General features: G+C 52.6%; 2 protein-coding genes and 1 long non-coding RNA gene across 4 annotated transcripts in view; 2 read left to right on the forward strand and 1 right to left on the reverse strand.

The window, feature by feature from the left end:
- Positions 1 to 227: 227 nt before the first annotated feature.
- Positions 228 to 1,536, reverse strand: LOC103161263. The gene is made up of 3 exons (XR_003487140.2): positions 1,321 to 1,536; positions 1,030 to 1,238; positions 228 to 645 (listed from the first exon to the last, which is right to left on the reverse strand). It is a non-coding gene; the product is annotated as an uncharacterized LOC103161263 (long non-coding RNA).
- A 284-nt stretch (positions 1,537 to 1,820) lies between these two features.
- Positions 1,821 to 6,282, forward strand: Rpl38 (ribosomal protein L38). Of its 2 annotated transcripts, none has more exons than XM_027425761.2 (5): positions 1,821 to 1,942; positions 2,102 to 2,128; positions 2,215 to 2,275; positions 5,527 to 5,649; positions 6,216 to 6,282. In XM_027425761.2, the coding sequence occupies exons 2-5, from the start codon at positions 2,126 to 2,128 to the stop codon at positions 6,239 to 6,241; spliced, it is 213 nt and encodes a 70-aa protein (XP_027281562.1). In that variant the 5' UTR covers positions 1,821 to 1,942; positions 2,102 to 2,125; the 3' UTR covers positions 6,242 to 6,282. The 2 variants fall into 2 exon arrangements, with proteins under 2 accessions (XP_027281562.1, XP_027281563.1); XM_027425762.2 differs by lacking the exon at positions 1,821 to 1,942 and adding an exon at positions 1,947 to 1,997.
- Positions 6,283 to 10,212: 3,930 nt separating this feature from the next.
- Ttyh2 (tweety family member 2) overlaps positions 10,213 to 20,472 on the forward strand; it is a 41,613-nt gene continuing 31,353 nt past the window's right edge. The window contains exons 1-2 of the mRNA XM_027425760.2: positions 10,213 to 10,341; positions 19,532 to 19,704. Of these exons, the coding sequence (XP_027281561.1) occupies positions 10,213 to 10,341; positions 19,532 to 19,704 (302 nt within the window). The remainder of the gene's footprint in view (positions 10,342 to 19,531; positions 19,705 to 20,472) is intronic.

Raw genomic sequence — 20,472 nt, forward strand, 5'->3', positions numbered from 1 at the left:
AGCACCAGCACTCAGGAAGTAGTGGCAGGAGGCTCAGAATCTCAAGGAGGTCATCTCTGCTACACAGGGAGCCCAGCGCCCAGCGTGGGCTACAAGATATCCTGCCCCCCCCCCAAAAAAAACGCATTTAATCCCAACACTCGGGAGGAAGAGTTGGGAGATCTCTGTGAGCTCAAGGCCAGCCTGGTCTACAGAGCGAGTTCCAGGACAGCTAGTGCAACATAGAGAGACCCTGTCTTTAAAAAACAGTTTATCCACACCACTGCCACAAGGTCTATACAGAGGTGACAAGGGAGGGACATCAGAGCTAAAGGCCTGCCCCAAGCAGAAGATGAAGGGACACTGTAATATCCGAGGGGACAGCAAAGAAATGCCTGAAGACTAGAAACAAGCAGCCTGTTAAGAGGCCCTGGGTTTGACTGAAAGGACAGGGTTCTTGGGGAAATAGGGAGACAGAGAAGACCAGGAAGGCATCAATCTGCCCAGGAGAGAGGCTGTCTGCAAAGTCGGGGAGAGAATTGTGGGAATGTCTTCGGTCAGGACACGTTTTTTGGTTCCGAAACACAGTTCTGTTCTTGAAAACAACTCTTGTACAATTAGTTTTTCTGCCCTGTATCACTGGGAGGCAGGAGTTCCACCAGATTCCTTCATCCACAAGGAGGAGAAAGAGAGAGAGAGAGAGAGAGAGAGAGAGATATGTTTAGTCCCAAATAAAAATCATGGGCAAATGCTCTTCCTCCTGAGGGGGCCACTCCACAGTAATAAGTACAAGGCAACTACATTCTGTTGCGAAATTATTAAATTGGAGGGATACAAACACAATACAGAGTTAGAAATAAAATAAGAGTGGATAAAAATAAAATCAATAGCCAAAGTTTCCCAGAGCCTATCCTCCAAGCCATTGTTATATTGTAAGAATCAGGGCTAACTATGTGCTGAGAAAGTCAGCGCCCGGAGGAGAGGGGAGCTGGGAGGAACCCAGGGGGGAGAGGGAGTGGGCTTTCCCAGAGCTGCCACTTTCTTACGTACCTGAAGAAGTGATGGGTGGTGGGAGCCGGCCTGAGGAATCTGGCCAATTCTTGGCTTGGGCAATGGGTCTCAAGATGCAATAATGGAGCCACTTCCGGTTCCCCGGGTGGTTGCAGAAGTTCTGCCCCGCCGGAACAAAAGGAAAGACACAAATGTCTCTTTGGAGCGTCTTCATCTCCGCCATCATGAAGAAGGTGTGTGACCCGGCCCTGTCTCAGAAACAAAAACGTAAACAGCCAATCACGAGAGCACTCACTGTCTGCCCTTCCAGAGCACATGGGCTCCATTCACCTAGGTGGCAGTTCACAGCTGTTTGTAATCCCAGTTCCAGGCATCCAGCGATGCCTCTGCTGGCCTCCATGGACACCGCACGCACGTGATGCACAGATGACATGCAATCGAGGTACACATTAAAAATAAATAAATAAAATGTAAAAATAAAAATAGAAGAGTTTTTAGGCCAGACAGTGGTGGCTCATGCCTTTAATCCCAGAGCTCGGGAGGCAGAGGCAGGCGGATCTCTGTGAGTTCGAGGCCAGCCTGGTCTACAAAGAGAGAGTTCCAGGACAGCCAGGGCTACACAGAGAAACCCTGTCTTGAAAAACAAACAAACAAACAAACAAAAATAAAAGAAAGATTTTTTTTAAGAAGGTGGATGACCCGAAGAGGAGATAGTGGGGGTGTCGAGAGGATGAGGAGGGGCTGGCAGCCTGGCTCTCCACTCCTTTAAGAAGCTGAACCACTACTAGTCTGAACCACAAGAGGGCAGGGCTGCTGAAATGGAAAGGATGAACGCATAAATGCTTTTGGCCCTTTGCAGACACCGTACTTAGTTTCCTCCGTTGGGCGGGTTTAAGTGCCCGGAAGCAGGAGTCTCGTTCTTTTCCGTTCCCCTGGGTCGTCGCCGCTGGCTGTGAGTGTTTGGGTAGCCGGGGAGGGGAGTTAAATCCGAGGCAATCCGCAGCGGGGTAGGGTCCGGGGGGCTCGGGTCTGCGGGGAGCGTGCGGGGGGCAGTGCGGCGGGGCGGGGGAGCCGGGTGCCGCCGGTTAACGCGGAGGACTGTTGCCCACAGGTGCGGTCTGCAGCGCCCGTCGCCATGGTGAGTCCGGGGCCGGGGGCCGGGGGCCGGGGGCCGGGCGGGCTCCGGCGTCTCCCGAGCTTACTTTCCGCTTTCCCGCGTTTCAGCCACGAAAGATTGAGGAGATCAAGGACTTCCTGCTCACGGCCCGGCGGAAGGACGCCAAATGTGAGTGGGGCTCCAGCGGGCCCGGGGCGAGCCGGGCGGGCGCGCGGCTCCCAGACGCGGGCTTCTGAGAGCCTGGGCTCGGCCGCTGGGGGTCGGCAGCGGGGTAGAGGCAGGAGGATGCCTGTGATCAGAGGCCAGCCAGGGCTGCACGGTGAGGCCTGGCCTCGAGAAAGAAGCGCCGTCGACGTGTAGTAGCTCCCCCAGTTTGCAAGGAGAGGGCCAAGGTAACGGGTCAGCAAGCAGAGCCAGTCAACTGGCCCGAGCCTGTAAAGAGCTCCAGAGACCCTCCTTGGCCCACGTAGCAGGACTTCACAAGTGCAAAGCACGCGCGCGCCCGGGGTGCAGGAAGCCAGACCTGGCGCGCAGGCCTGGGGGAGGCAGAGATGACAGAGCAGGGAAATTCTAGGTTGTTGTCTGACATTGTCTCAAAAAAAAAATAGTTGAGTAAAACAAACAGGTTCAGAGTTGTTTGTCGCCTCCTGCTGGGTTTGTGTTGTCCTTTTATACCCGAGGAGGGGATTTTCCCCTATTTATTTAAAAGGATGTTTGGGAGGTTGAGCCTATTAGAAGATCTTGAATGGCATTACCTCACATAACAGGAGGAAAAAGGGACATTTCCCTGCTGTGCGAGATGACCCCGAGTGGCTTCCTTTTCCGTTCAGATACGTCTTTAGCATAAGATCCAGATCGGGAATGGAAATAGAGCTATTTGGGCTGTCTTTTTAGGTTGGACAGGAAGAGCCCTTGAATGAGTTGCGGGGATCTTAGGTGGTGTTCCCTGTTACTCCAAACAAGCTGTTGCCTTTGATCTGGTGCTGTGTAGATGGTGGGAATCAGGGTCATGTGGTGGGAAGGATGTCTCCCGCTGGTGGGCCCAGCCGGTGTTTCCTTGTGTTTTCATCCGCTGGCTGTACCATTTGGCCCTACCTTCTGGTGTCCTAGCTCTGTCGTGAGTGGTGGTTTTTTTTTCCCCTCTGTGAGCATAGGACCAGGTTTGAGGTTGTGCCTCTGGCTGGTGAGGACGTCTCAGCAGATCCGTCTAGTTCTTTAGCAGGTTAATAAATTGAATTATGCGAGTTTTGTTTGCAGGTGTGCTTTTTGAACCTGATTTCTAGTGGGTTTTGTTTTTAGAAACAGGCCCTGAGTGGCCTGCTATGCTGACCTCAGACCTAGAACTTGGTGATTCTTTCTCAGCCTCCTAACTTCTGGCTTGGTTTCTTTGTTGTGATTGGTTTGCATTTTTGTTTATTGTGTGTGCATTTGTAGAGGACAAGGTGCAGTGGTTGGGTCTCCTGGCAGCAGTAGGTACCTTTACCCACTCCGCTATCTCACGGGTTTCTCTTTTATCTGGAACTGCCCCTGCCTGCCAAGTGCTGGTGTTACAAGTCAGCATTCCCACTCTGGGGGGAGGGTGCACCACTTTCCCTATGTTGACGGACATAGGGCTGCTTACACACTCTCTGTCAGCCTGGCTCTGCATTTATTTATTTCCCTTTGGGTATTGACCCAGAAGTGGGGTTGCTGGCCTGAAACCAAAGCTTGGGGGCTGAGGGTATGAGAGCACTCCTGAGGTTCATTTCCCAGCATGGTGGAGCACCCCTGTAACCTCATCCACACGGTGAATTCAGGGCCTGCCCAGCTATGTGAGACCCTGCCTCAAGAACTCAGTCACATCCAGAAATGCTGTTTGACTTCATTTTCAGGGGTACAGTAACTGCCAGCATAGAGTACTGCATTCCAGTGTCTGGACTTGGTAAGACAAGGTCAGCATAGCCAGTGCTTTGAGCAGACTATGGGCCCCCTGCTTCTATGAAGTGCCCTGTCCCCAAAGAAGTTCCTGACAGAGATGGAGTTGAGAGTACTCGCTGATCTTGTGCTGCTAGTCTTGGAAGCGTTAGTGCTTCACTGCTTTTATAGCCTGGAGTTGCTGGTGGTGTCTGAAAGGTTTGTGAGGAAGGTGTAGCCAGAGATTTGACAAGTACCCAGAATGGCCAGCTCACTCTAGGAAGTAGGTGACTACTGTCCAGCTGCTGTATAGCTTCGTGCTTCAAAGTGTCTCCACATTAGAACAGAACCAGATCTGTGCGGTGGTGCACCTGGAACTTGTCTGCGCTGGAGTCACAAGATAATATTATGGGGACCAGGAGAGGTGACTTAAGGGTAAAGAGCCCCAGCGAGCTTTTAATCCCAGTAGAGGCTAGGAATCCCTGAGTTCCAGGAAAGCCAGAGTTGTTACAAAGAGAAACCCGTCTTAACAAAGCCCTTGCTGCTCTTGGATCCATCCTTAGGCTCAGACAACTGCCTGTAGCAGTGATGCCCTTTTTGGACACCAGGCACGTGCATTCTCACGCCTGTGCCCTACACAGACATGTGCACTTACACGTAATTACAGACTTATTTATTATGTATACAATATTCTGCTTCCATGTATATCTGCACACCAGAAGAGGGTACCAGATCTCATAACGGATGGTTGTGAGCCACCATGTGGTTGCTGGGAATTGAACTCGGGACCTCTGGAGAAACAGTCAGTGCTCTTAATCTCTGAGCCATCTCTCCAGCCCCGGATTTTTTGTGTTTTTTTTTTTTTTTTTAAGAGCCAGGTCCCACAAAAACGTTTAGGGAAAGCTTCTCTGCTTTAGGGTACACTGAAATAGAGTATCCTAAAAGGTCAGTGCGTGTCCACAGTGTCCCCATGCACAGAAAATTGGTTTCCAGAAGTGGAAGGCCAGAAAGTTGTTAATCCCAGCAGATAACCCATTTCCTTCTTTTAGAGACTGCCTTTAGAGGGTTGTCATAGGTCATTTTAAGAGTGCTCTGTGATACTGTGGTTAGGGTGCCAAGTGTGGATTTCGTGTACATTTGCAAATGCCTTGAGTAAGCGCTGAGACCCATTAAGTATATAAGAAAGAAAATGAGAAGCTTTTTCCAGTCCGTTCAGCATTCGACAGTGGGGGAGGGGTGAGGAGCTAGGAGCTGGCTCACCTGTCTGACTAGTTGTGGCCATCTGTAAGGCACATGACATGACCTATGACCTGTGTGGTTCTGTACCTGTTCTTTGGCAGCTCCATCTTTTTTGTTTGTTTATTATGTATGCATGTGTGTCTGCACTCCAGAAGAGGGCACCAGATCTCATTGCAGGTGGTTGTGAGCCACCATGTGGTTGCTGAGAATTGAACTCTGGGCCCCTGAAAAGCTGCAAGCAACTGCTAAACCTGCAGCTTCATCCTTAATTCTGGTCTCCTTGGCAGCTGTCAAGATCAAGAAGAACAAGGATAATGTGAAGTTCAAGGTTCGCTGCAGCAGGTACCTTTACACTCTGGTTATCACAGACAAAGAGAAGGCTGAGAAGTTGAAACAGTCCCTGCCCCCTGGTAAGTAAGCCTGAGACAGAGTGGAGGTGGGTGGGTCCCCTGTGTTGCTTAAGGTCATCCCTAGGGTTAGGAGAGCCACTTTGTGGGGGTGTTTGTCTTTGCTGTGATCTGTGCAGGGGCATGGTTGCGACTCTCAGGCTCTGTCTGATCCTAAAAATCCTTGGCCCTAGTTTATAGTTGATTTAATCCTCACAGCACCTGAATTTGCAGAGAAGATCCTGTGACAGCGGTGGGCTAGGTCTGAGGGCACTGTTTTGTTTTTAGTTTTTGTTTGTTTTGGGGGGTGCTGTGAACTTTATTGGTGATGTTCACGAGAGTAGGGCTCCCTGAGCCCCCCTCCTTATTCTGGGGGTCTGGGATGGAAACTGAGGGAGATGATTGGTGTGGGGGTTGTTGGACAGGGACTGCTCAGCAGCCAGGGCCTCTCTTGCTCCAGTCCTTGCTGGGGGTGGATGGTCCAGAGTGGGCTTCTTACCACCCTCTTGCTGTAGCCAAACTCATTGTCACACCAGAAAATGAGCCCACAACAACGTTTATGTCAACCATCTACCTCATTCTTCCCCCAGGTTTGGCAGTGAAGGAGCTGAAATGAACCAGACTTCTGCGTTTGACTATTAAAAACCCTAAAAAGTCTTGTGTGTCCTCAGTCTTTACATGGGAAGGGATTGCTGGGATGGAAGCCCCTGTATACTCCCTGGCTATCATAGGCTGAGCCATATAACCATCTCCTCCCTGGAGAAAGAAGTGTTGCGAGCTGTGAGACTTGGGAAAGTGAAGGCATGGGGCTTTGTGAGGTGAATGCAGGATGGCATTCAGGGGCTGCTTACCGGGAACAGGAGGAAGAGGGGAGCAGATGCCCCTGGGCATTGCATTGTACACAGTGTACACCCATGCATGCAAGCAAAAGCTACACAGAGTTTTGGGGAGGAATGTTGTTTTTGCAGGCAAAGTTAACATTGTCTTAAGCTATTGCTGGATTTAACCATTTTCATGTCAGAGTAGCTGTGAACCACACTGGGCCCACCACCAGGTGGCACCCTACTACAGTGAATGAGCCCCATAACTGGGGATGGCATTGGGTTTTTTGTTTTTTAAGACTTATTACATATAGTGTTCTGCTTACATGTCAGAAGAGGTCACCATGTGGTTGCTGGGAATTGAACTCAGGACCCCTGGAAGAGCAGTTAGTACTCTTAACCTCTGAGCCATCTCTCCAGCCCCGAGGGCATTGGGTTTTTTAAGATCTCAGGGATTCCAGGCTGGCTTGAAATCCCCTGCCTCCCCACCTGAGTCCTGGGACTAGGTGTGCCATGAGTGCCATGCCCAATTAAATGTGCTAAGGTTGGCAGTTCTTTCTCTGCTCTGTAGTCCAGCAGGCTGAAAGTTAAGTGTTCTAGCAATCTGCTAGCTGGGGATCACTTTGCATGGGTTGTGAGCATTTTGGGAGATAGTTTTGTTTATCTCAGGAGTGGGCGGGACAGAAGACAGCCCATGGTGTTTACTGATTCTGAAGACAGTTTACAGCTTTGGCTTCTGTCTCCAGCACATTTTCTCAAAGACTTACCGTGACTCCTAGGAGACTAACAGTGTTTGTCTGGCCTTGTCCACTGAAGGCGCCTTTGCATGCAATGCCTTCCAGACTGGCTCCAGAGGCTGAATAAAGTCTTAGTGCCCTCAGGTGATGGGGCTCACCACTGCTAAGGTCCCAGCCTAGGGAGCACTGAACTCTGGTGGTTGACTAGTGGTTGGCTTCCCCTCCCTGGGTCAGTACCCCAGAAGCAGAATACCCAATGTTCTGGTGTCCTGAAGTACACACAGTGGCCATGCCATAGCCCTGACGGAAAGCTCAGACCTTTGCTTTGGCAGTGTAAACCCAGCTCTGCACCAGGTTCAAAGTCATAAAAGTGAGTGGTTGGGGACATGAGAAGCATCATCCTGGGGCCGCTGAGGGCAGGACACTGGGTAGCACACTGGGGCTGTGAAAGGGACTCCTGGGAAATTGTTACATCTCTTCCTGCTTGGCAACCAGCAGGGGCTACATCTTCAGGTCCAGAGGCTGGGGGCATAAATTTGCCCCTCACTTTCTTCTCTCACCCTCCACTCCCTTTTCTCTTTTACATAGTAGAAGGGTTTTCTTTTGAGGCCCTCTCCACATTGCCCTGGCTGCCTTGATCTTGTGACCACCCACTTCCTGAGTGCTGCAATCTCCGGCTCATGGGTATAGGGCATTATGGTTTTCTCTGTATAATTTACATGCATCGAATACACTTGTGATCTTGGTGCCAGGGAGACAAGCAGGATTGCCTCAATCTCAAGGCCAGCCTGGGCTACCTAACAAGACCCTGTCTTTAAAAAGGGAAGCCAGGTATGCCTTCCACCCCACTACTTCAGAGGCAGGCAGTGCAGATCCCTTGAGTCTGAGGCCATCCTGGTCTACAAAGTGGGTTCCAAGACAGGAACCCTGTGGGGGAGGAGGAAAAGGAAAAAGATGGGGGAAAAAAAACTCTTGGTGTGGATCTATGAATGTTAGCTCTGTGACTGCTGCGCAATTCCACAGAATACTTCCATCAGCTCCACAAGGGCAGCCACAGCTGTTCCCTGCCCTTGCCCTGCAGCTGCTCATCCTTCAGTCTCTACACTCTAGGTTTTCCCTGTCCAGATTCCCATCTGCCACTCAGAATCCACTGGAGACATCATCCAACAACTCCCCCCTCATCACCTCATGCCACTGAGGTCCCTCAGGGGGCATCCCCAAACTCCCCTCCCTAAACACAATGCAGGACTCTGAAACACTGGGCATGTTTACAATTAAGAGGTTTAAAACCTACTGAACACTAAAGACAGGAAACTTGGGTCTTAGTCATCACTAGGTGTCCTAGGATGGGTAGAATTCCTAGACAATGTTGAACTGGTGAGACATCCCCATGAGAACGAGACCGTGCAGGTCTGGTAGCCAGGTTCAGCAACTGATGGTGAGGACAAGCCTCTGTGGCTGGGTAAAGCCGGACTCACTTCTGGCAAGGTTCTTTGATAGCAAGGGCATCCGTTCTCACACCCAGCAATGCATGTGACCCTTATATTTCAGAGCACCACCAGCACCTAGTGGATTCTCCAACTAGAAGCTAATTGCCCCTGCCGGCTCTAGTGTCTCCTTTCCTACCTTGGTGCCTACAGCACCAAGTTGCTCCAGCCAACTACCTACCCAGCACTGTTGACAACCAACCAAGCCTGACCCTGATTTGACCCCTTGACCACCTTACAGGTGTCCTGCTGACCCTTACCTGCCCACCACCTACCTCCGGCCTCAAATCCTTGCACGGTTCATGCCAGCACTTGGTCTACACTTAATTCTAACCAAAAGACAGACGTGATGGGCGGGGCTTTGTGGAATGTAATGGCTCTGGTGTTGCCCCACCCTGTTTTACTGCCCACCACCACCACCAAACACCTAACCCAGCATGTGAGTGTGTATACTGCCCTCCACACCCACAAAGTGTAGTCTGCAAGTGCTCAGGGCTTTGGTCTGCTCTGTCTGGCATGTAGGTAGCCCTGCCTTCCAGTGTCCCTTCTGCCTGGCCCTCTCCTCTGCGACCTCCCCAGCCCTGCCCTTCCTGCCCTACAGATTTAAGCAGGTCTGAAAGGGCTCAGTGATAGAGACCTTGCCTAGCATGCCTAAGGCCCTGGCTTCTAATCCCAACACTGCAATAAACAAGCTGGATGTGGGAGACACACACCTTTAATCCCAAACAGAAGCATTTGATTACTGTGAGTTCAAGGCCAGCCTGGCCTACATAATGAGTTCCAGGGCCCCCAGCACTACATATTGAGCCATGGTCTCATAAATAATAGAAGGGCTAGCCCAGCCTCCAAGATCACTATGTATCCACTGGCCACTTTATGGTCTTTTTTCTTTCCCTTGTTTTTTATTTATTTATATTTATTTGTTTGGGGCGGGGGGGGGGGGGCGAGGCAAGGTTTCTCTGTGGCTTTGGAGGCTGTCCTGGAACTAGCTCTTGTAGACCAGGCTGGTCTCAAACTCAGAGATCCGCCTGCCTCCCTAGTGCTGGGATTAAAGGCGTGTGCCACCAACGCCCAGCTCCCCCCATCTCCCCCCCCCTTTTTTTTTAAGATAGGTCTCACATAGGCCAGGGTGGCCTCCAACTCACTACGGACCTGAGGATGACCTTTGATCTCATGAGTTTTTTTGCCTTCTCATCCTAAGGCATGCACCATTAAATGTCCACAATCTTGATGAGATAGCAAGGAATCACATTTTAGGGACTGAAGTTCACTTCTCTTCACACCTTCCACCTTTTTCGCCCATCACATCAGTGGACGCTTTGGGGTCTAATTTCTGGAGCGGATGGGTGTGCTCAGGAAGGGGTCCTGGAGGAGAGATGGGCCAGAGCCCGGGGTAAGGGCCTTGTGCAGGGCGGGGCGTGTCCTCCCCTAGGGCTGGACGTGGGGCGGGGCCGGAGCGGGGCGGGGCCGGATCGCGTCCTGAGCCGGCTGGTGGTAGCGGCGGTGGCAGTGGCAGCGGACCGGCTGCAGCGTATCCGAGCCATGCCGGCGGCGCGCGTGGAGTACATCGCGCCGTGGTGGGTTGTGTGGCTGCACAGCGTCCCGCACCTCGGACTGCGCCTGCAGCGGGTAGACAGCACCTTCAGCCCTGGCGACGAGACCTACCAGGAGGTAAGTAAGCCCGCGCGTCGCAGATCCCAGCCACTGCTAGGGACCCTCGGAGCCGGAGCCGGAGCTGGCCCGAGCGCGCGCAGGTCCCGGCTTCATCCTCTCCTGCCTCAGCAGCCGGCGCTCTCCGCGGTCAGACCCCCTCGGTCCCCAGTTGGGTCCTCTCGGCTCTCCCGGAGGCCCTGGGCCGGCACGCTCGACCTGGCTAGGAACCTCGGGGTTCGGAAAGCTGGGGAGATCGGAGTTAGAGCGCCCCGAGGAAGGAGAGGAAGCGCGCGGAGGCTGCGCGCGGGAGGCGGGGGTTGAGCCTCCCGGAGACTGACGGTGGGGGTGGGGCATCCGAGTCGGGGTGACTGGCGGCCGAGGGGGGTGCGCCGGGGTGCCCCGAAGTTCCCTTCCGGAGACTACAGCCCCAGACGTTGTTTCTCCCGGTCCCGATGGCCTGAGAGAAGTTTAGGCAGAAACCTACTTGAGTCTCCGGAGTCCTCGGCGCTGCTTCCCCAGCCCCAGCTTCCAATGCCTCTGCCCGGATCCCGTCCCAAAGGCTGCGGGGCTGGAGAAGCGGCGTGGGCGAACAACCTCTTGGACTCCGAGGACCCACAGCTGCTTGAGTCAAGGAAGGAGGTGGCTTCACCCATCTCACACCACATCCCGCAACTGTACTGTCTATCCTGACGTCCCTACACCTTCTAGGTCCCGAAATTCCGAGGTTTTGGTTCCCGGGCCGGCTACACTCTTGGCACTTCCCCGATGAACCGGGCCTTCCCGCTCAGGGTTTGGTGGGCAGGTCCAGGCTTCTGAGATCCCGTCCAGACCCAGCTACAGTCTCTCAGCCCATCTCAGCTGCGGTCAAACCCACGACGGCCTCTGCGGCCCCGGCTGAGTCAGTGCCCCCCCCCCATAGGTCAAAGATTCAGAGGTTGCGGCAACCTGGGAAGAGGTCCATTATCAGTTCAGAGCTCTGTGCCCATGTCGGACTTTGACCTCTACCTACAGGGGCATGGCACCCTCTCCTGATCGCCGTTGTGTGGCAGTCTGGCCGAGCAGATGCTCTCTAGCTCTCTAGACCGTGCCCACGAGTGGCTTTTTGCCCTCCAAGACTGTCCTCATTCTGAGGCCGGGGGCTCCTGATCCCTGTGCTTCGCACTGCCCACGAGCAGGTACCAGGGATTCTAGTTATAACCGCTTGCTGGCTTGGGCAGTCAGCACCTGCTTTTCTGGGAGGACCCGGCCCTTTTGTGCTGCTGCGGGGTCCTGTCACCCCCAAGCAACGCAGCGCCAACTTCTCTGGATCTGCACTACCAACACCACCCCCATCCCCACCCCACCCCCGCATCTTGTCTGGCCCTGGAAGCAAGGCGTGTTCCCCCAGGACTGGTGACTACCAGCACAGCTATGGGGAGTCTTCCTTCAGCCAGCCCTTGAAAAGGGACGGATACGGTTTCCGAACAGCTGGGTTGGGGGTGTGGAGAGATCCCAGAGCCTGCACTCTGGGTCCCAACCATATTTTCTCCTCTCTCCTTGAAGAAATCTAGCCGCTCAGCTGGGTCAAAGAGACCCCTGGCTAGGAGAGGGGTGGTGTGGGTACTCCCTCACCCCCACAGCCTGAGCCTGACTCCGCCCACCCCCCAGTCTATGGTTAGATGGCAGCTGTGTGGGTGAGTCCCACTCACTCCCTGCCGGCAGGGTCCTGACCCCCAAACCTTTTGTTTTGGCTCTTTCCCATGACCACTGTACCCACCCCACCCCTGCTTCCATCCTGGCCCAGCGATGAGTGGAAGCAAAGGCCTGGGAGATGAATGCGGTGGGCCTCCTTAACGGAAGTCTGGCATTGGGTGTTATTTAAGGCCACTCCTATTTTGGTAAGTTCCCTTGTTGTCTGACCACGGGTCTTTTTCATACTGAACACTGGAGTCAGGCAGCTGGTGAACTCACAGGGTAGATTGGGTACCTTCTGTCGTCCGTCAGCTCCGCGTTCACCTGGGTGACATAAGCAGGTCAGCAGTGGCCGAGACATCTCTTAAGCCAGCATAGTTTGAGGCAGGGGCATTGCCATTTCCCTGGTTGGGTGGGATTACAGTTCTATGGCTGTGTGAACACAGGCAGATAAGAATCTTTCCCCTTGACTGCATGTATCCATGAGTTATGCTACTGTGTATGCACGGTACAGGCATTTGCACAGGACAGAACCTGACCCAGTGATGCAGTCATTAGACAAATGGCCTAGAGGTGATGGGTATCTAAGGACTGTGCCCTATAAAATAGGAAGAGAGCTGAAGAGCCTGAGCAGGGAAGACTGAAAAATGCATGGGAAAGTCACAAACAATGTGGGTCTTAGGGTGTTACGTAGGTTGGAAATCAGCAGCTGGGCTCCAGGAGTGACTCCTTGTGTGCTAGTACCTAGAAAGCAAAGCCGGGCTTAGCAGAGCATCTAAGAGCAGGCTGCTTGGTAGGCACGGTCTGAGATTCCGAACTTCCCTGGGCAGGAAGGGCTCTGCTTGCTTCCTGGGATTTGGAGGGGGAGCAGTGGAGGCCAGAAGAGGGGTGAATGCCCTGCAAGTGGAGTTACAGATGAGATGGGTGCTACCCCGTAGGTGTTGGAAGCAAGAGCAGCAAGTGCTCTTAATTGCAGAGCCATCTTGCCAGCTCTTGATTAATTGGTTGATTGATTGAATGATTGAGACAGGGTCTTATGTAGTTCACACTGGCCTTGAGTTCACCACATAGCAAGGATGATAATGAACTTCTGATACTCCTGCCTCTACCTCCCCAGTGCTAGGTTGTGTTACCATGCCCTGTTTATGGAGTGCTTGGGGTGCAACCCAAGGTTTCTCACATGCTAGGCAATCACTCCTGACTGAGTTACACCCCCACTCACCCCTCCTATCTGTCTTTGAGACAAGTGTCCCTGTGTACTTCTAACTGGTAACCCACCTGCCTTCCCACCCTAAGGCCTGGAATTGCAGTTGTGTGTCACCATTCCTGGCTTCTGCCTGGGGACCTGGGGCACAGTGGGAGTTCCTAGTTTCCTGATAGTTGGTCCTCCTCATCCTCTCCCCATTGAACTTGAGCCTGAGTCTTCAGGAAGCCTCTACATCCCCAGCGTTTGGAGGAAGTGCCTCTGGGCCCAGCAGAGGCTGGCAGGGCAGTGGATTGGGAATTCTGCTGAGCTCTGTGTCTGTAGCGGGGAGGGGAGTAGCCTAGCTCTCCATCACAGCTCTCACCCCCTCCGCAGGACGGCCAGCCTGGAAGTGGGAGATGAGCCCTGCTCTGGAGAAGCAGTCAAAGGGCCCAAGAGCTCACAGGTGTGAAGCAGACGGCCATAGTCCCTGTGTGGGACGGAGACCCTGCTGGCTAGGTGCCCAATGGGCAGTGCTGAGGATGGAGACCCTGCTGGCTAGGTGCCCAATGGGCAGTGCTGAGGACAGTAAGTGTCAGAGCCAGACTGTGTCTCTCTGAGACGCCTCTTCAGTTCCCTCCTCATCTAGGGAATTGTCACCCTCATCATCCACCAGCCACTAAATCCTGATGATGTCATGTCCATTGTACTTCCTGTGGACAGCACACCCACCCGGCCCTCTGCAGGCTGTGTGTTAGGAGGTACGAGGAGGTGGCCATTGTTATAGTTTGACTTGGATTTTCCCGAGTTCACAGACTCCCCTGAGAGGCCCCTGTGAGAGGCTGGGGCAGGATGTAGCTTTGTTGGGAGTTCTTGTCTAGCATGCACAAAGCCCTGTGCTCCATCCCCAGCACCCCATAAAACTGGGTATGGTGGCACACACCTGGAATCCCAGCACTTAGGAGGCAGAGGCCAGTGGATCTTTTGTGAGTTCTAAACTAGCCTGGCCTACACGGTATATTCAGAGACAGCCAGGGCTATAGAAAGACCCTGTCTAAAAAATAATGAAAAAATAAAATAAACATAACAAAATCACTCTTGGCTTCTTATGGAGTTTGAGGCCAGCCTGGTCTATAGACCCTGTCCTTTTTTTTTTTTTTTTTTTTTCTTTTTAAGCCCCAACTGAGTATAGAAGGGACAAAGTATGGAATTCTGGGAGAACAACAGGATGCCCTGGCTCAGCTGGAGGCAGAGCTGAGGAGGAAAAAGCAGACTTTTAGAGCCCAGCCCCGTGGGAGACGAGCCAAGGTCGGGATGAGGAAGCCCGTTCATTCCATCTGAACTTGGAGTCATGGTCATCAGGCAGTCACGCCAGTTTCCCAGGGGTTAACCCTTCCCAGGCTTCGAGGTGGTGTTCTCCCTATCAGAGCATGAGGAGAGGCCCCCTGCTTCAACCAGAGGCTAGCACACCACTCGGGTTGTCATCTGTACCCTCTCGGGGTTTGTCTACAGTGGATACTGCTGTCCCCCTTAGCCTGAATACCAGGGTGGTGCTGACTACAAATGATAAACCAGAAATAAGTGAAGGAGCTTTGATGGTGGAGAAGCTGAGTTTGGGCACGGTGCTGGGGCAGGCAGCAGTGGTGTGTGTGGGGGGGGGCGTGGGGGGGCAGTAGGAGGCATGGGTGATGTGGATATTGGCCTTTCTAAGCTCTGGCAATTGCTTGAGGGCGTGTGAGTGGAATTATCCCCCCCCCTCCCCTGTCCCCCCTCCCATCCTGTCCTTGCACTAATTAGGAACATACATAATGGCCCTTTAGAGCAGCAGGTGATACCAAGTTGACTGTGGGTCCCCCTGTCTTCCCCACCCCCTCTCTTTCCTTCCTACTTTCTTCCCCTTTGGGTTCCCTTGGCCCCTGGCCCACTGACAACCCAGCTCTAATCCTTTAGTTGCTCAGGGATCTTGGGGTGAAAAGCTAACAAGCCCCACCCCACCTGTATTTGGGCTTCCTAACCGAAGAAGCTTTTATGCCCCGGCCTGCTGTCAGTGACCTATTGAGGCTAACTGCCTGGCTTGGAGAGGACCCCTACCCAGAGCTGTCCAGGACATCCAGGCTCAGGAGTTCAGGGGGCCCCACAGGAAATCTAGGCTCACGATTTCCAGGAATCAGAAATCCAGAAACCAGCTCTGGAGAGCCGGTGGGTCAGGATTATAGAGACTGGAAAGGCGATCATCATGTCTCATCTCCCTCCTGAGTGGGGACACCGGGTAGAGTCAATGGTCCCTTCTGCTTTGGAGGGAACACAGAAGACATCCTCTTGGTAGCTTGGCAACATCGGTCATTATTATTGAAAAAACTTTCTGGGGCAGGTGAAATGGCTCAGAGAGTAAAGGCACTTTGTCACAGAGCCTGATGACATGAGTTCAATACCCACAGCCCCCCACTCCACCCACAGCCCCACCCCACCCCATCCCCACACACATTGCTTAAGGAGAGAATTGACACCCTGGAGTTGTCCTCTGACTCGCACACTAGAGTCATGGCATGTGTGTGCCCCACATAAGATAAATAAATATAATAAAAAATAAAAAATACATATTTTTACATAGGAACATGTCCATTCTTTTTTTTGGGGGGGGGGTTTCAGACAGGGTTTCTCTGTGTGTAGCTTTGGAGCCTATCCTGGCACTCGCTCTGGAGACCAGGCTGGTCCCGAACTCACAGAGATCCGCCTGCCTCAGCCTCCCCAGTGCTGGGATTAAAGGCGTGCACCACCAACACCTGGCTTTTTTGTTTTGTTTTGTTTTTATTTTTGTTTTTGTTTTTGTTTTTGTCCATTCTTAACTCTTCAGTTTAGTCGATATTTTTTTATAAAATGTATGTGTGTGTGGCAGATACACACATGCCTGCTCATACATGGAGGACAGAAGGAGACATTGCATGTCTGGCTCTATCTCATGAAACAGGGTCTCTCACTGTGCAAGGAGCCAGGCTTGAGGCCAACAAGCCTCCTTCCTGTCTCCCCTATAGTTCTGGGGGTTACAGGGTGTGTACATGTGTCCATATGTCTGATTATACACAACCTTTTATGTGGGAGCTGCTGCCTTCTTTGTGCCAGTATAGTATTCCGCAGTATACTACAGCACAAGGTGTGTGTGTGATGAACAACTGTGCTGTTTCTAGTGCTTGGTGACTACGCTGGACAAGTGACTATGGGCTTCTGTATGTGGACCTCATGGGGGGAGACACCCCTCCTTTCTATGAAGTAGAAATGCTAGGTCACAGTGTGTATAGATGCACAGTGGCTTACAAATTGTCCGGGGGTGATGCCGGCTTCTTAGTGGTGGCATCTCAGGGCCTGTGAGAGAAGAGTGAGGCTTATTTTTAGTTTCTGGAAACAGGATCTCATTCTGAAGTCCAGGCTGGCTGGAGCTCCTTGACTGCTAGGTTGATGGGCACAGATGTGTGCCACAGTGTGTCATTTCTAGAGCTGGGTGTGGTGGGAACACTTGCCGTAAGAGAGGGATACCAACAATGCAAGGTAAACCTGGGCTACATAGTGAGCTCAAGGGCGGTGTGGAGACCCTACTTAAAAATAAAAAATAATCAAATTTAAAAACCAACAGTGGTGGGGCTAGAGAGATAATTCAGTAGTTAAGAGCACTGACCATTCTTCCAGAGGACCTGGGTTCAATTCCCAGCACTCACATGGCAGCTCACAACCATCTGTATTTCCAGTTCCAGAGAACCTGACACCCATGGCAAAACACCAATGCATATGAAAAACAAACAAACAAAAAACCAACAGTGGTAATCACATCCACAAGGCTCTGTGTGTTGGGCCCTAAAGAGTGAGTCAGTTTCAAGAAGTTAAACTGCTGGGGTGGGAGTGTGTGTGTGGGGGTTACCTTCTATCAACATCAATCCGTTGCCTCTGCACTTGAAAGCCCTTGAATGAGATACAGTTGGCATGGGGTCAGCTCTGGTTTGGTTTTGTTCTTTGGGATTTGGGGGATTTTGTTGTTTGTCCTAGTTGGGATTTCATTGCTGTGAAGAGACACCATGACCATTTCAACTGTTATAAAGGCAAGCATTTAACTGGGGCTGGCTTACAGTTAAGAGGTTCAGTCCTTTATCATGGCAGGATGCATGGCGCCGTGCACAGGCTTAAGTCAGAATCTGAGAATAGTATGGAGAAGAAGCCAAGAATTCGACATCTGGATCAGCAGGCTGCAGAAAGAGAGAGTGATGCTGGGCCTGGCTTGAGCTTCTGAAACCTCAAAGCCCACCTCTCCCTCACCCCCGACACACACACACACACACACACACACACACACACACACCAGTGACACACTTCCTCCAACAAGGCCATTCCCACTTCAACAAAGCCACACCTCCTAATAGTGCCACTCCCTCTGGGCCTATTGGGGCCACACTGTTGCTGTTGTTGACTTTTGAGACAGGGTCACATATGGCGCAGACTGACCTCAAGTCAAATATGTAACCAAAGATGACACTGAACTTCTGACCCTCCAGCCTCCTCAGGCCCATCTAGCAGCTTGGGATTTCCAAAGGGAGCTGTTGTCTGTCGGGAAGCCTAGGTGTCCCGCTCTGGGTGGGACTGTCAGATGGAGGATGCTGTGCTCAGAGCTCCTGCTGGAGGAGGGAGTCCCCGTCCATGCTTGAGTGTTGCCTGGGTGGAAATGGAAGCCACACGCTAAGAGAAACGAGACATTTCATTTGTTCTCTCAGCATCGCTCCCAGATTTGTCCCTAAGGCTGAGAAGCCTGTCCACCCAGTGTTAGCATCAGGATAGCCAAGTCAGGAGTCACAGGGATGAACAGCTGAGCAGTCACCCCCAGGGGTCATCTCCATACAGTCTACCCAAGCCTGCAGCCACCAGCCTGAGTGCAGCAGGTCGCCACCCTGTGTTCCCTCAGACTTTGGTGTCCTGTCGTCTCCTGTCCAGATGATTGCTACCACCCACACAGGTTCCCTGACAAAAGCTCTAGGAAGAGCAACCCCCACTGGGACACTGGGGACTCTAGATGAGGCATGGCTAAGGCCGAATGGGAAGCCAGGAGGCTATCAGCTCAGGGGCCTGACTTAGAGCCAGGTCCAGCCCTGGCTGACGGCCACTGATCCCAGGGCCATCTGGTGTCCATCTGGTCAAATCAAGGGATTGGAAGATGCGGTGGAGGGGGACACCTAGGCCTCCCGACAGACAACGGCTCCCTTTGAGAACCCTGAGCTGCTGGGGGGCAGGGGGAGGTGGGCTGAAGAGGCATCCCCAAGCCCCCCTCCACATCCTGGCCTTACTGCTACCACTGGCATGTGAGTCAGCTGTCCCTGGCAGGGTACAGCAAGAAGGACAGCAAAGATGATCTACCCTGGCTCCTTTGCACCTACCCCAGAGCACAGAGCTGACTTCTGAGGACTCTGGTGGAGCCCAGGTATGCCAGCACCGGTGATCCTTAGGGTCCCTAGTTAGTTTCACTTAGCACTGAAGGTGTCCTACCCAGAGTGTGTCTCTTTCCAGTCCTTGTGGTCATAGCACTCATTGTCCACAGTCCTGTATGCAACTGGCAGGCCTTCCTTGCTCTCCCCGAGTGGCTCAGGGCTTGTCATCAGGCCTGGCCTGGATTGTGTCTTCACCCAGAAACCTGGGCTTAGCCATGCTTAGCTGTGTTAGTTATTTTTGTCATTGCTACGACAAAATTCCCGACAAAAGCAGCTTAAAGAAGGAAGGTTGGTCCTCCCCCGCCCCAGCTTACAGTTTGAGGGTACATATATCATGGCAGCCCGTGAAGCCATTGGTCACATGGCACCTGCAGTCAGGAATCAGAGGGGGCTGAAGACTGTCTCTCAGCTCACTTTCTCTTTTATATTCAGTCTGGAACTCCAGCCCATGGGATGGTCTCTCCCACATTTCCGGTGTATCTTCTCACCTCTATTAAACTAATCTAGAGGGGCTGGAGAGATGGCTCAGTGGTTAAGAGCATTAACTCCTCTTCCAGAGGACCCAGGTTCAACTCCCAGCACCTATGTGGCAGTTCACAACTGTCTGTAGCTCCAGTTTCAGGGGACCCGAAACTTCCCATGGCAAAACACTAATGCACAAAAAATTAAAAAAAAAAAATAATCTAGAAACTCCCTCACACACATCCGGAAATCTGTCGCCTAGTAGATTCTGGATGCTGCCAAACTTGAACTGTCCTCCCTGTCTGTTTTTCCACCATCCCCACCCTGGCACCCAACTGTAGGGCAGTCTAGGCATGAGGATGCAGTACAGCTCCCAGGACTCCCTGCCCCCTGCTGGACTATAAGCTGACAGAGTCCCTCCCTCTTACAGTCGCTGCTCTTCCTGGGGGTGTTAGCTGCCATTGGCCTGGGCCTGAACCTCATCTTCCTCGCTGTTTACCTGGTGTGCACATGCTGCTGCCGGCGGGACCACACAGCACAGACCAAGCAGCCCAACTCATGCTGCGTGACCTGGACAGCCGTGGTGGCCGGACTCCTCTGCTGGTAAGTGTCCCAATCACAGCCACACCATGCATCTCAGCTCACAAGGGGCCAGGTAGGGAGGGGGCACTCAACAGACACATGCAAGGGAAAGCTAGCTTGTGACTAGGACACCCTCATGTCCATACGGCTCCTCACCAGTGATTGGCTACATTCACTGACCAAGCTAACACCTGGGTGAACAAACCTGTCTCCCCAAATGAATACTGTTCCTTTTGTGGTCAAGCACGGGGAATCAGTCCCTAGTGTGGTGACAGGAGTCTACATAGTGGCCCCCCAACTCTTCTACCAGACCAGAGCCAAGCTTGACAGCCACATGGGTCCCTTCCTGAGATGACCAGGTGACAGTGGGCATCTCTTTTCTCTACATCCCCGTCACCTTCTACTGCCAATCTGGGTCTGCAGGATCAGAAGTTATCCCCAATCAGTCAGTCCCATTGTCTCGTGAGATCAGGAGCTTGTAATGCTCATAGGTAGATCTCCTGTGCGGAATGAAGGTTCCCAGCACTGAGAGCCTACCCCACCCACCCAGCCCATGAGGTTCAAGCAAGCTGTATTCAGGAGTTGGTGTGTTTTCCTTGTTTCTGTGTCTGCGGACATTTTTTTTTAATGTGTGGCACCCCCTTGAGATGTTGAAGGTTGTGGCCACCCTCTAAGGTTAGAGCCCTTGCTCCTTGTCAGAAGAACTGGTCCTAGGTTCTAGTCTGCAGGAGGGGTCACCTTACTCCTGAACACTTTTTTTTTTTTCTATTACAGTGTATTCATTCACTG

This window comes from Cricetulus griseus, chromosome 7, assembly GCF_003668045.3.
Source record: "Cricetulus griseus strain 17A/GY chromosome 7, alternate assembly CriGri-PICRH-1.0, whole genome shotgun sequence".
Taxonomy (NCBI): domain Eukaryota; kingdom Metazoa; phylum Chordata; class Mammalia; order Rodentia; family Cricetidae; genus Cricetulus; species Cricetulus griseus.

Excerpts from the sequence above, each read along its gene's own strand:
- Rpl38 (XM_027425761.2), top strand. Across the intron at positions 2,276-5,526 it reads CCGGCGGAAGGACGCCAAAT|CTGTCAAGATCAAGAAGAAC; the intron begins GTGAGTGGGGCT and ends TCTCCTTGGCAG. Across the intron at positions 5,650-6,215 it reads GAAACAGTCCCTGCCCCCTG|GTTTGGCAGTGAAGGAGCTG; the intron begins GTAAGTAAGCCT and ends TTCTTCCCCCAG.